Source organism: Mugil cephalus, chromosome 9, assembly GCF_022458985.1.
Source record: "Mugil cephalus isolate CIBA_MC_2020 chromosome 9, CIBA_Mcephalus_1.1, whole genome shotgun sequence".
NCBI lineage: Eukaryota > Metazoa > Chordata > Actinopteri > Mugiliformes > Mugilidae > Mugil > Mugil cephalus.
Genome location: NC_061778.1, coordinates 13,660,226 through 13,673,642, shown reverse-complemented (window position 1 = coordinate 13,673,642; position 13,417 = coordinate 13,660,226). Strand labels below are relative to the sequence as shown.

The 13,417-nt window shown below is 44.8% G+C and overlaps 1 protein-coding gene across 2 annotated transcripts in view; it reads right to left on the bottom strand.

Moving 5' to 3' along the window:
• Positions 1-13,417, bottom strand: part of grik4 (glutamate receptor, ionotropic, kainate 4) — a 280,111-nt gene that overhangs the window by 25,186 nt on the left and 241,508 nt on the right. For both annotated transcript variants that reach the window (XM_047594954.1, XM_047594955.1), the window contains one exon: positions 3,566-3,673. In XM_047594954.1, the coding sequence (XP_047450910.1) occupies positions 3,566-3,673 (108 nt within the window). The remainder of the gene's footprint in view (positions 1-3,565; positions 3,674-13,417) is intronic.

Genomic DNA, 13,417 nt, shown 5'->3' with positions numbered 1-13,417 from the left:
TCAGGGATGTGTAAATTGATGGCGCGTGGTGGTTGACGATGCTGAGCTTTCGCAGGAGAAGACACACGTAACCAGGACCAGACAGGAGGAATACAAAGCAAAAAGATTCAAGGTGTGTGATTCCTTTGGCAATGAACCTGAGAGAGTGTCTGTTTGAACCCTGATTGATTGGTCTTTTTTCACGGACTGACAAGAGTCTGTTTTCTAGGAAAGAGGATAAAACATTAATTTAGACCAAGACAGCCCTGAGAAATTTATCTATCTCAAGGTGGCAAAAAATTTACTTTTTTTTTTATTATATCAATGTTACCGCTGAGGGTGTAAAGACATTTTCGCTAAGACCTAAACAGTGCCTGCAACAAACTCAATCAATGATTACAAACACATGGCTTGTGGCTCTGCTGTAAAGTGATAATCAATTCTCTTCCTGTTTTCTTCTCTTTCTTTTCTTTCCCAGAGCTGTTTGTTGAAATTGAAGTGGGAAGGTGGCGGCCACGTGTAGGCGTAATGAAACTGACCCGCATAGGCTAGGTGGCCGTGTCAAAAGTGCACACAAAGAAGGCCTTCATAAATACAGTAAGTGTTTGCTTTCTCTCGAGCCCACAGGTGAGGAATTCTCATGGAGCCTTTCCAGCCGCGGCTCGTCTGCCGCCCACAAGCGAGATAACAGCGACACAACAATCACACCATGATGAATGAGCTGTGATAGGCACTGAAAATTGCTCCTTGGTGGCTTCCGAAGTTTGGTCCGGGGACTCTATATATCCAAAGTGAAATCAAAGCTCTGTGCGCGGCCAATTCTTTCTTTCACACCCTCTTTCTGTTGTGAAAACATTGTCTCATTTGTACACACACACACCAGCGCGCACACATCCTCACATCTTCATCCTCCCCCCGCGCCCTTCTATTCCTGTGTGAAATGAACCGTTCCATTTGAGTCCCAATCAGTCTCAATGAGAACAGTGAGAGGCTCAGTGGCGAAATATGGCAATATGTCCTTCCCTCATTCCCGTGGCTTGCAGCAGATAAGTCAGACACTCAGAGTAACACACCGGGCCAATTGCCTCCGCACACAAGCTACTTTGCGCCTTATCATCTGACGATTCGGAGAGGAGGAGGAGGAGGAGGAGGAGCTGGACGAGTGACAGGTTTTGGAAACCTGAATGGTTTTGTGCGCTTGTGATGTTCTACAGAAGTGCATCAAGACAACAAAGCAACTGTTCTCAAAAGGGTTGGAAATTCCTAAAACATCCGCTCTGGTAATCAAAGGAGGAAGGTAATTATTGATGGGTAATTCGTCACTGCTGAGAATTTGATGGAGAATATATTAACATAGCGCAGTGGCACATCTGCGTTTTAGAGGCTGCATTTGTGTCCAGTTAAATAAATGTGTCACCGCCCGGCAGTTCTGCTTTCGAAAGGAACGGCACAGTCCCTTATAAACCTGTGGAGAATTGAGAGCATTCCAGCTGGGTTAAATACCTATCACCTGCACTTTTTTTACTTTAAATTCACCATGCATCCTGCATTGCAGCATTGTCTGCTGCAACAAATGAGTCACCGCTAAACATCGCTGAGACTCTCATACATGATTACCAGGAGCTAAATTATCTATATGCACATGCAGATTGTGGGTGTCATTGTGTTTTAAACAAACAGCTGTCAGATTGTTGAACAGCATCTCTCCTCCTGGCAAAGCTGCCTGACATTCTCTTTACACGGCCACTCCCATGTTCTGTCATGTGAAGTAAAAAAACTATGAATTCTTGAAAAGACAAACCGCCTGAAATTATTCACCATTACAATCTGACAGTGTTTACAGCTCAGCGCACAGAGACTACTAACGCACGACAGAGTCACTGGAGCGTGATTTGGCGAGGAGGCGGTGATGGCAGACTGCAGCTTCAAGTGTGTCTGTTTAATTGCATGTAAAGAGGGACAAACCCTCTGTGATGTCACTGACTGGCGCCATCTTGGCTGTGTCTAACCCCTCCTAAGTTCTGGCTAATCCAGAAGATGGGCAGAGAGGAGGCACGTGAGTGGACTATCACCTCACATCCTGGATATCGGACTATCCGACCAACAGATGCGAGAACGCAGGGCTATGTTTGTCTGATTTAGTCATCTGCAGCACAGGAGCTCCTCAGGGAACTATTATGGCTCCCTTTCTTTTCTCCCTGTACACCGGAGACTTCAGACACCCGCTAACCAGCTGTCATCTGCAAAAATTCTCAGATGACGCTGCATCCTCGTCCGGGATGAGGCCGACAATTTCTGCAGAATTTCCGCAGGGAAACAAACACACACACCGGTGAACGACAAGGGAATTGACATAGAGATAAAGGATTCTTAAACTGGACTGGACTGATCTCGCTAGCGTTCCTTTATCACCAAGACCAGAGCAGACTCTGCCTGCTAAGAACACTTAGGACCTTCAGAGTGCAGGGAGCACTGCTGATTTCCTTCTATGACTCTGTGGTGGCAGCAGCCATTTACCGTGTTGTGGTCTGCTGGAGTGGCAGACAAGAAGAGACTGAACAGATCTGTGAAAGAAGGCTGGCTCTGTTCTGTTCTGCCCCTCTTGACCCCGTGGAGGTGGTGGGTGATCAGAGGATGGAAGCAATGCTGTCATCCCTGATGGAGAACCAGTCTGTCTCATTATTATACTCTGTAATCATTTGCCATTGTGCCACTCCCATCTACCCAGTATCCTCACCTGTTCTCTGTGCCCTCATTAGCTCGTTATCTTCCTGACACATTTTATTCTGTGTCTTTCCTGCTGCAGATTTACAGATGTTTTCTGGGTAAGACTGCTTGAACTGTTCACCTGTGTCGACCAAAACTCCATAGAGTTGAGAAAAGACCGTAAACTATTCTTGTTTCTCTCTCTCATTTCAGTCATTGCTGCTTTCGCGAGTCATGTCAGTACAAACTTAATCTTAATCCCTATATGACTTTTCATTAATACTATAATACGTATTGGGCTCAGCTGAATTTTTATGATTTGAAATTAGTTCTGACATTTGTTAAATAATGACAGCCGAGGTGAAAACAGCAATTTGGGATTTTTGGTGTTATTTCAATAATTTATGTGAATTTAAATTCGGTAATGATTAAAATACCAAATGTATTCCAGTCGTGCTGCAAAAATATGGCCTTCATTGCGGAAAGCATGCATTTTGTTTTAAAACTGTTGATTAGGGCTCATTAAACATGACAGATGATTAAGGGAAAAGGCTTAAAAACCGCCTCCCTTAGAACAGCTTTTGAAAGAAACTGGCACTCTAGGATTTATATTTACAACAGAGACCGAGGATGGCTGACGCGTTAAATTGTTAGCGTCTGCTGACACGCTGTGATGTAGCCTCATCTAAAGTATTCAGGGCAAAACAATGGCGCGGCATCAGCTCCTCTGATCCCAAGAGAACCGTGTTTGGATCCTAAAACACAAAAATGGGCTTTTGATATGGTAACTGTCTGTCAACCACAGATCAGCTGGAGTCGGGCTAATAAAAATACACGGAACATCAGTGTGTGTATCAGTGTGTGTATTTACAGTACTTACCAATATCGTCGTGATGGTAAGAGTGGTGTTGAAGAGTGTGTCTGTCACATTGATTGATGGAAGCTTTTTCTCCATGGACAGTCCATCCTCAGAGTGCCACAGGCCAATCTGGAAAGTGAGTGAGCGCACACACACACGCACACGCACACACACACACACACACACACGCACACACACACACACACACACACACACACAGATCAGTCACTAAGTCCATCAGCAGGAAAAGGCCAAGAGAAACAATCTTTACTTAATTTCCTCTTCCTCCTCCTCCTCCTCCTCCTCTAAAGGACAATCAGCATGACCTTCACAGAAGACAGTGTAGGACAGAGACGAAGCAGTGGACAAATCGCCACACTGTGAGACAAGAAGGCGGCGAAAGTTAGCGAGACTGCAGGAAGAAACAAAAGTAACCCGTGTGTCTCCACGAGGAGTGTGCACACGGGGCATGTGTTAAATCAGAAGCAACAGAATGCATTCATTAAACCAATTACCTGCAGATCCTGTGGCGCAGAGCCACATTCTCATTACAGCTTGAGTGGGACTTCACACCTCCACCTCACACAGCATCTCTCCTTCCATCCCCTTCCAGTCTGTCTCTGCCATCTCCTGTTTTATTCATTTATTTAGCTCAGGTTTGTCGGTCCAAAGCTCCGTGATAAACACAAGCATCTTGTTAAGCAGATTTACATTCGCTCGCACATTCCTTTCAATCACCTCTACTTTACTATACTGGCATTAGCAGGGGGGGGGGGACTTGGTGATTGCTATGCTTTGACCTTGAATTATTTACATGGCTCCTCTAATGGTTAGACACTGGAGCTTATTAAAATCTGAACACGTACAGGATAAAGTGAAAAATGCAAAGCAGTCCAGTAAAACAAACTACTTTTTTTTTTCACTTCTGGCCTGACGTCAGGGCTTCGACTTTTTTGCCTGAGCTGGGGTGAGAGTTGCATGATGACTTTTTTTTTTTTTAATTTATATTCAAAATTTCAATTCATCTTTGCTGGTGAGAGGTATGGGGCCCAAGACGACACAACAGGTGCGGAACTATCAGCAATTTACCTTTCTCCATCACGCCAGACTCAAAAGCTATCATTCCACTTACGCCGCTGACATAGACAGACGTGATTTCAGAGTCAAAAATAAGTGGAGCTGTTGACGTGCGTGTGGGGCCAGGAGATAACCTTAAGAAATTCGATCGAGATAACAAAACGTGTCTCTTTATAGTTTGTTTAACTTTCATTGCTGCGGCTTATCTCCTGTTTAGATTTAATATCTGTGGGGTATTACAAAAACGTATGAGGTCCTCCTCCTCCTCCTCCTCCTCCAACACTGCGTTCCTGGTCAGATTACAGCTCGTGTCAGAAAAAAGGCTGCAGCACGTTCAGAATATCATTAAAACAACCTGGGGAGATCACTGAGAAATAAGATGATGATCCAAAACCCTTCTGCTTTTAGTCATCTACATTCAAACTCTGTAATCTACCTCATTGTGTAAACATTACCAACACCATCTCAAAGGCTGTGGAGGAATAACATCCTGCAATAATAAGGCTTCCTCCATTGTGAATATTATATAAGAGGAGTATATAAATGAGAAAATATAGCATCTAATTTAGCCTTGACACGTTGTTGGTATGATTTAGTTCATGCCACTGGAAGGAGCGCTCTGATTACATCCTAAAAAACCCCTGGGAGTATTCTGGCAGGTTGGACCAAGATTGAAGCTTGATAAAAAAAATATATAAATAAATAAAGAAAGAAGAAGGTCATACTGTCAAAACTCTCAAGAGATTTCAGGCCACTTATGTTGATCAGCGTTATTTATGGAAGCTGCTTAACCACTTCCTTGCAGTGATGATAAATTCTGTTGTGAGATAAAAAAAAAAAAAAAAGAAAGAAAGAAAATAAAAACTGGGAGAGAAAGAGCGCTCCCGGATTCAAAGATTTCCTTTGAGAGTATATGATCAAAAACATCTTGCCTTCCATTTCCTCTAGTGTGCTTGTTGGGAGAAACATCACCTTGCTCACACAAATAATAGACCACGGCTACACACAAACCTCCGGCACAACACATTCCACACTGGTGCCAACGGCTTCGAGACACAGAGAAAGAGAGAGCGAGGGAAAATGTGAACATACTGCAGCACGACCAGAAAAAAAAAAAAAAAACAGGACCAGTGAAATATGCTGTTCAGCAATCAGCGTACACAATCGGTTGTCAGAGCATGTGGAGGTGGTGGGAGGTGGGAGTCTGTGGCTTGGCTGGGCTCAGCAGGTGTCAGGAAAGGGGGTGACTCAGGGGGTAATGGGATGAGGTGGCACCGTGACTCCGGCCCGGGAAGGGAAGGGAAGGGAAGGGAAGGGAAGGGAAGGGAAGGGAATGGAAGGGAAGGTGGAGGGATGGGAGACGAGGGAGCTGCGAGCAGGAAGCGAGAAGGAGCATATGCTGCCGGTGGAGGAACTGGCCCTTTGGTGGCCCTCCTGTCAACTCTGTTTGAGCTGGGAACCGGGGATAAAGCGGAGCTGTGCTGTCGGTGAGTCACTTGGACTGAGAGGAAGGAAGATGTATACATTAGCTAATGTAAGCAGGAAGCCAACGCTAGGGAGCTAACGCGCTGTGGCATTTATCAAGTACACAGAAAACCTTTGATGTCATTATTCTTCATGAATCATCCCGCAGTAAATGTATGATTTGCACATAGATAGAAATAGGATCATTACGTAGCGCTAACCAGATGACAAGACGACATAAAAGTATCTAAAAGTTCCAGAGATGCTCACACGCAACTAATTAAACCGATGAAAAATTAATTAGTCTGCAACAGTGACTGCCATTAAAGAGAACACCAGTAATCTCACATGTCATTTCCCTTGAAGTACGTTTTGTAGTAACTGTGTAGGTTGCGCAAACTTGTGGAAGTGAAGCATTGCATTAATCCTGGTGAACCATGGCATAAAACCTCATTACACAACCCCCGAGAGACTCATAAGCTTCCATCACGGATAGAGGAAGCTGCACATCGCCGTCCACCAGACTGCGTGCTGTGCACAGCAACACAATGCAAGCGCTTTATCTTGATGTCATTTGCGGTGCCATTAATCTGGTATTTACACTGCCTATACGATAAATGAACACTTCGCAGCAAATCCAGTTCGGGGATGTTGACGAGTGCTTTGCACCACTCGGCGTCCTGAGCAACAGAACGGCAGCGAGGGGAACGGAGAAGGATAACAAGAGAGGAGGATAAAGGAAAAGGCAGAGGGAAACGGAAAGATGCAGGGGGTGCTGTCAATCACTTACTGAGGAGGTGAGGTGAGGAAAGAAAATCGATGAGAAAGTATGAGGCACCACCAGCTCCATAAGGCGGTGAAAGTGACAGAAAGGACCGAAAAGACACTGAGAGAGAAAGACAGAAAAAAAAGTATATGAGAGAAAGAGAGAGGGACAGCCGGGCTGTGTGGTTATGTTGGTGCAAAGTAAAGAGCAGGAGAGCAAGGAAAAAGAGCGTGCGCGAGAGAAAGTGACAACAAGTGGAACGACTGCGCCCTGTGAGGGATTACCCAGGGTTCATTCTGCAACCTGAAATTACAGCATGAGGAAAAGATTAGGGTGGCGGCTCACTGAGGCGTCAGGATTGGCTGATTTTCATGTCAGAAAAATGCCGTGTCCAATAGGGTGTATCGAGCCCGCGCCGTGACAGACACATCCATCATATATGAGAGAAGCAATGGCTGCCATTATCAGGCATAATGTCAAACAGCCCACTTACACCGCGGCTAAAGCATTCAGGTGTCACGGCCGTGCAAATGAGTTTGTGACAGAAATGTGTGCTGGAGTGTGTGCATGCGGCTGCCTGCGCCGCACAAAGTGAAATATCCTCCCAGCCATCGAGGATGGACTTTTATTGCCACCGCAGCTTAAAGAAAATGTGCTGAAGTGGATTCAGTTTCTATCTATCAGAGGACATTACCACCAGTTGAATCAGGAGCTGGTTAAAACTAAACAGAACGCAGTTATTTTTAGAGCGCGCTCGCTCTGCCTCACAATGATCCCATTGTTCAAATCAAACACAGGCGTTTTTGTGTTTGTGTGCAACTGTTATGCGCGTTCCCTCTATGGAATAGCGAGTGGGGGAAAAAGGGCTATCTTTTCACAGAATCTCTCTGTGGTATGACTCATCACCAGCAGGAATGAGACTTATCAGGGTGGCGCCGCAGGCATATTCAGGGGCTAGACAGACACAGGTGGTGGTGTAGGAGGCTGGCACTGCTGTATAGTAAAGAGAAGATTGAGGAAAAGTACACAGTCGTGACTTTAATGCCGAGTGATAAAAAGGAGCTACAGATGGCGGTGCTTCTTGATGATATTTCTGCTGTAGAGGCTTGTTAGTCTTCAAGTAATGACCAAATAACGACCCGGCTACAGTTTGTTTCACAACTCAAAAATGTTCGCCGCCACCCTCCGACCCCATAAACACGGAGGCCGTATAGGGGAAAAACATGTTTGGAAGCTCCACGGTCGCTAACACGACATCTGGAATATGTTGCAACACCTTGAGTATTAAAGTTTTCAAGGAGCTGTACAAACACACACAGAAATGACAAGGCTGATTCACAAAAGATTCACAAACAACGGTATCCTTCAACAGTTGTCATACGTTCTCAAATATAACAATTTAACATCCAATATCAGATCCAAACAAAATCCAAATATCAAAAGAAGCACATTAAATCGCCACATGAAATGATTTGGCGGCCAACTTGCAATACCTTCGCAGCCCACCAGTGGGCCGCAGCCCCACAGGTTGGGAAACATTGGTCTAAACTAGGATGTGTGCTTAACAAACACAAACGCGTGTCAGCATACTCATTATTTGCTTTTACGATTAATAATGGCATCGTCGGCGCGTGTAATGAGACACAAGCTCTGGTTTGGAAAAAAGGGTCTTCAAAGCGGTGCTGCACGTTCTCCGAGCGCAGCATCCTCCTTGGGAAGACAACTAACGACGGATGCCCCAGCAGCCACAGTCTCTGCTCAGCTTCTGCATCCAGACGACGTGTTCTGTTTTAAACGTCTCCATCTCCTCAATTCCACAAGGAACCAAAACACTGAGGACAGAACAAGACCTCTTTTTTTTTTAACTTGTTCATTGCCTTTAGCCAATCCTATTCTTTTCCAGGTTTGTTGGTTTTATGAAGGTGAGTGACATGCAGCGCTAAAACACTGCGCTGTCAAACATTACTGTTTGACATGAGGATGTGAACAGTAGATAAACAATAAAATGTCTCGCTCTCATTCTTGTATATAGTATCATCTTAAGGGTCTCACATTTAAGACCCCGACGACATATGAATTGATCTGCTCGTCACCAGGCTGACAGCTGATCGTTACTTTACCTTCAAGGCTCTGGTAACCGCCTTGTATACTTCCCACTTCAAATAAGTGAAACAAGCAGATCATTAAATTGTTGTAGTTGTGTAGTTCGCAGTACAGTTTTTCAGACCGTTGTAAACTACGGAGAACAAGCTCTCCTTGCCGTCTCCTCTTTTAAAAGATGCTGTCGACACTCTGAGTCTGTGATCAGCAGCGTGTATCTGTTATATTTGTGTATTTTCTATAATAATTAGCGAGGCCACGTCCTGTGACTTTGTGTAGCAGCTCGCACAAAAAACATCCTCCACTACAGCTCGCAGGGAGGCTGCATTTAATTAAACCAATCAGCCACAACATTAAGACCACTGATAGGAGAAGTAAATAACACTGACCATCTTGTGACAATATAATGTTTGTTTGGGACATTTTAGGACCTGATACTGAGACATGTTACTTAGACATGTACCATCCACCTAGATCACACCAGACACCTCGACATACACACACAAAATGGTTCAGGAACAACTCAAAAAAACGTGAAAAATAGCAGAAGGTGTTGACCTGGCCTCCAAATTCACTAGATCCCAAAATGAAACAAAGTATCTGTGGGATGCGCTGGAACGCAGAGGCCCCTCCCCTCAACCCATAGGACCCACATCCTGTTACCAGACACCACAGGACACCCTCAGAAGGACCATGTCCATTCTCTAATGAGTCGCAACTGCCTTGGAGACATAGGAGGGACCTACACAATATTAGGAAGGTGGTCATAATGTTATACCTGACTGGTGTATAACAGAAGTAGCCATAAGTTCTACAGCACAGACTGAACAGGATAGACTCTCATATTTTACTTTATTGCCGCCTCAGCTTTTGTTCATCTGTATGTCTGAGGCAAGCAGAGTGAATGTACTGGCTCTGGTTAAATAACAAAATAATATCACAAAGAATGTGAATCTGGTATCAAATGGGAACCTTTGAAGAATTTAACAAGACTGTCAGGAGAGCGTGTCTGCTCAGTAGAACAGAGAACAAATGAAACAATCAGCACACGCTTACAAAAGGAGCTCCGGTTGTTCTGCAGCTACGCTACAGAAACATCGACGGTCGTGGTAGGAACTCAAGGGTGCACCACAGAGGCAAACTTGCAGGCACAAAGACACTCAGGCACATACACATAAATTTGCATGCGCATGCATATCACACACGTACACGTACACACACACACACACAGACACTCACGCCCAGCCAAGCAACACAGCCTCACCCAGCCTTGAAATCCGTTAAGACTGGGGGATCTTGCAAAACAGCTCATCCATTCTGCTTTTGATCTATTCCCCATCTCCAGCCTGCAAAGTGCAAACTGAGAAAAACAAAAGAGGAAAGGGGACTGCTGTACGTCTCCGAGAGACCAAACAAAGGAGAGCAGCAGACACACACAAAGGATGCCGGTGTGTGCGGATTAGTGATGTGAGTCTGAATTTCAAATATGTAGCTACAGATTCAGCACGGGGGAAGATTATTCAGTGGGATTGTGTTGATTTCTCATTTGATCGGGTACAATTCAACGAGACTTTCTTTGAGCGGCGCCAGGATATTTGTGCGGCATCAACGTACCGTCTCACAGTTGTTGCGCCAACACTCGGGAGAAGGCGACTGCGCTAAAGCTCATCTTTGACCAGCTGGAGAAAAAACAAAAAAAAAGTCTCCAGGGAGAAGAAAATGAAACACACCACGTCTTGAGGGAGAATATGTCACAAGATGACTAATATGACTTGTAAACAATGCTTCCCTCGGTCCCACATGTTTAAATCAACAGATGCGTCGTGACTGTTACGTACCTGCTGAATGTATCTGTATTTGAGAGGGTCTGAAGTAAGCACATCATACAGTCCATGCATGCGCATGGTGTACAAATGAGAATCAAACCCACTCATGCTCAGCCAGATCTCCCAATTATACTTCAAAAGCAATACATTAAATTACATTTATAACTTGTGATTAGTATTCCTCCACATTGGAGGAAATCACATGAAAGTTAAATGAGAAAGAATTTAATAAAAGTGACTTGACTTTTCTGTTAGTAGACGACTTGTTTTTTTTTTTTCTTTTTCTTTTTTTCACCAACATTCAAAGCTTCTCTGACCTCCAGAACTCAGGACATTTAATTCATAACAGAGACAGCTTTGTGTGCAATAAAATAGAGGAGACAAAGCGGCCCATAAACCGAGCCATCCCTTTGTGACTGGACATTACTGACATTAGCGGGAGGACATGTGGCTTTTATGCTGTAACTAAACTTTATGTAACCGTTTCCGACATCAGGATGCTTCCTCCGGACAAGCTTTACATATACGATACGATAAAAAAAAAAAAGAAGTAACATCAACGTACGAAGAACAGAGAGCATCACTAACACCGGAGAGATTAAAGCAACATAAAAGAAGGAGCTACCCAAAGGAGGACTGCTTATAAATAATGGAGGGAGCACGGGAAAAAAAAGGCTGTTTGAGGAAGTGATAACTGAAATCACACATTTAATTTGAGGTTCAAGGCACATCGGGGTTTCCTGGCAAAGAGTACTTTCAGTGTACGGAGGAGTAAAACAGTGGCGCATAAACAAGGCAAAAGAGAAATCATGTTTAATGGATGATCGCCAGACGCTAATGTGGTCTGACATGCTGCGCGCTGTGGTCCCAGCGAGGAAAAAAAAAAAAAAAGCGACTACACACCCAAACTTAAACACACAAGCGTATGGCGTCTTTGGCGGAATGACAGCAAAACCACACTGTGATGTTGCGTCCTGATGGGCTGCGGCTTTTTCGACAGATAAAATACTGTACAAAGTAAAATACAGATATAAAAAGTCTTCCCAGCAGGCTTTACAGCCCCTTGATCGGATCCTCGGAGACGCGCTGCAACTTTTCAGGGACGATTTTATTTAACAGTGAAATAATACAGCTGCATTGCACGCCGGCAAATAAAGTGCAATTTATGTCACAACACTGTATTTTTCCCCCTGCGGGCAAATTGCGGTTTTGACTCCAAAGAAGGCTGTATACCTAGTTTGTTGACACATTCGTTACTGTCTCGGGGACCGTTTCTTACAGATTTTAAATTTTGCAGCCCTTTCATGATGGACGCATAAAAAAAAGGATTCATGGCAACACTCAATTCGCAGGCCAGGAAACGTACATATCCCGAACGCCCTGATTTACAAGGCCATTTGGAGCTGCTTTATTTCTAATTAAAACGACCACCTCTTGCGGTGTAAAACTCAGGCAGCGGCCTCCGCTCTAAAGCAGACATCTCTTTCTAACTTAAACACCGCATGCGCCCACGCACCCACACAGGGGACGTGTGTGTGTGAACGGCACAGCTTGAGGGGATCAGAGGGTCGCCTCAGTTTCCAAACGCACTCTAACCTTCGTGGCAGGAGCCCCAGCAGCAGCTCTGGCGTGTTTAGACCCTGTGTGTCTATCAAACCTGGTTAAGATGTGCTCATCTCCGCTGGAGGCCCGGCAGAGAAAGAGTTCCGAGCCGCGTTGTGGTGCGCTGCGATGCACCAGCCTCCCATGATTACGTCCTTGAAGGACAGCAGAAGGGTGGAGGCAGGCTTGAATCTGTCAACCTGCTGCTCGCCCACCCCGCCCTTCTCATCTTCACACATTTTTCCCCTTTTACCTTCTCCGCAGTGGACAGAAACTGAATTGACTACATCTGCATCTCCAGCAGCGGGAAGCGGCGCGGGTAACAGCGTTATCAGAGATGTGTTGGTAGCGACGTAAAAGGAAGAGAGAGAGAGAAAAAAGGACAAGGAAGAAAAATGCAGATTGCTATAATAAACACAGGAGCCGCTGTGACGGAATATAGATAAATCCGACGGAAAAGAGAAAGAAATTGAACGAGCTGTGTCCGTACTGTGGGCGAATGTGCGTGTGTCCGAGAGAGCGCGGGGCTAAGATATTCCAGGCACTTTGCGTTCCCTCAGACAGAAGGAAGCAGACATGGATAAAAAGAAAAAGGGCCTCCTCTCGCTTCGTCACCTGCACCGCCTGGCTCCACCTCTCAAGACCTTGACACAAGGACACCTCGGGACTAAAGTTTATTAAAAAAGCAATCTGGCTGTAAATGTTCGAATGATAATTCAGGAAATTGAAAAGGACGTGCTACGGCAGCTCTGGATGATGTCGAAGTCTATTGATGATCTCTTCACGAAGATTTACTACGGGGACGTATGAATGCACTGGGACTACAGTGTGTAGGAAAAAGAAAATCAATATCCACAACAAAAGGAAGCACACTGTATCCACATGCCTTTAAAACATCGTGAAGAGTCCCATGTAAGTATGGGAAGCAAAATATTCAAAATGAGTTTGATTGTGGTGTCGAACGTGACTAAAATATCCTCCACACGAGCTCACAACCTAATCAGCTCTTTGTATTTAGTCAATTCACTGCAAATGCCA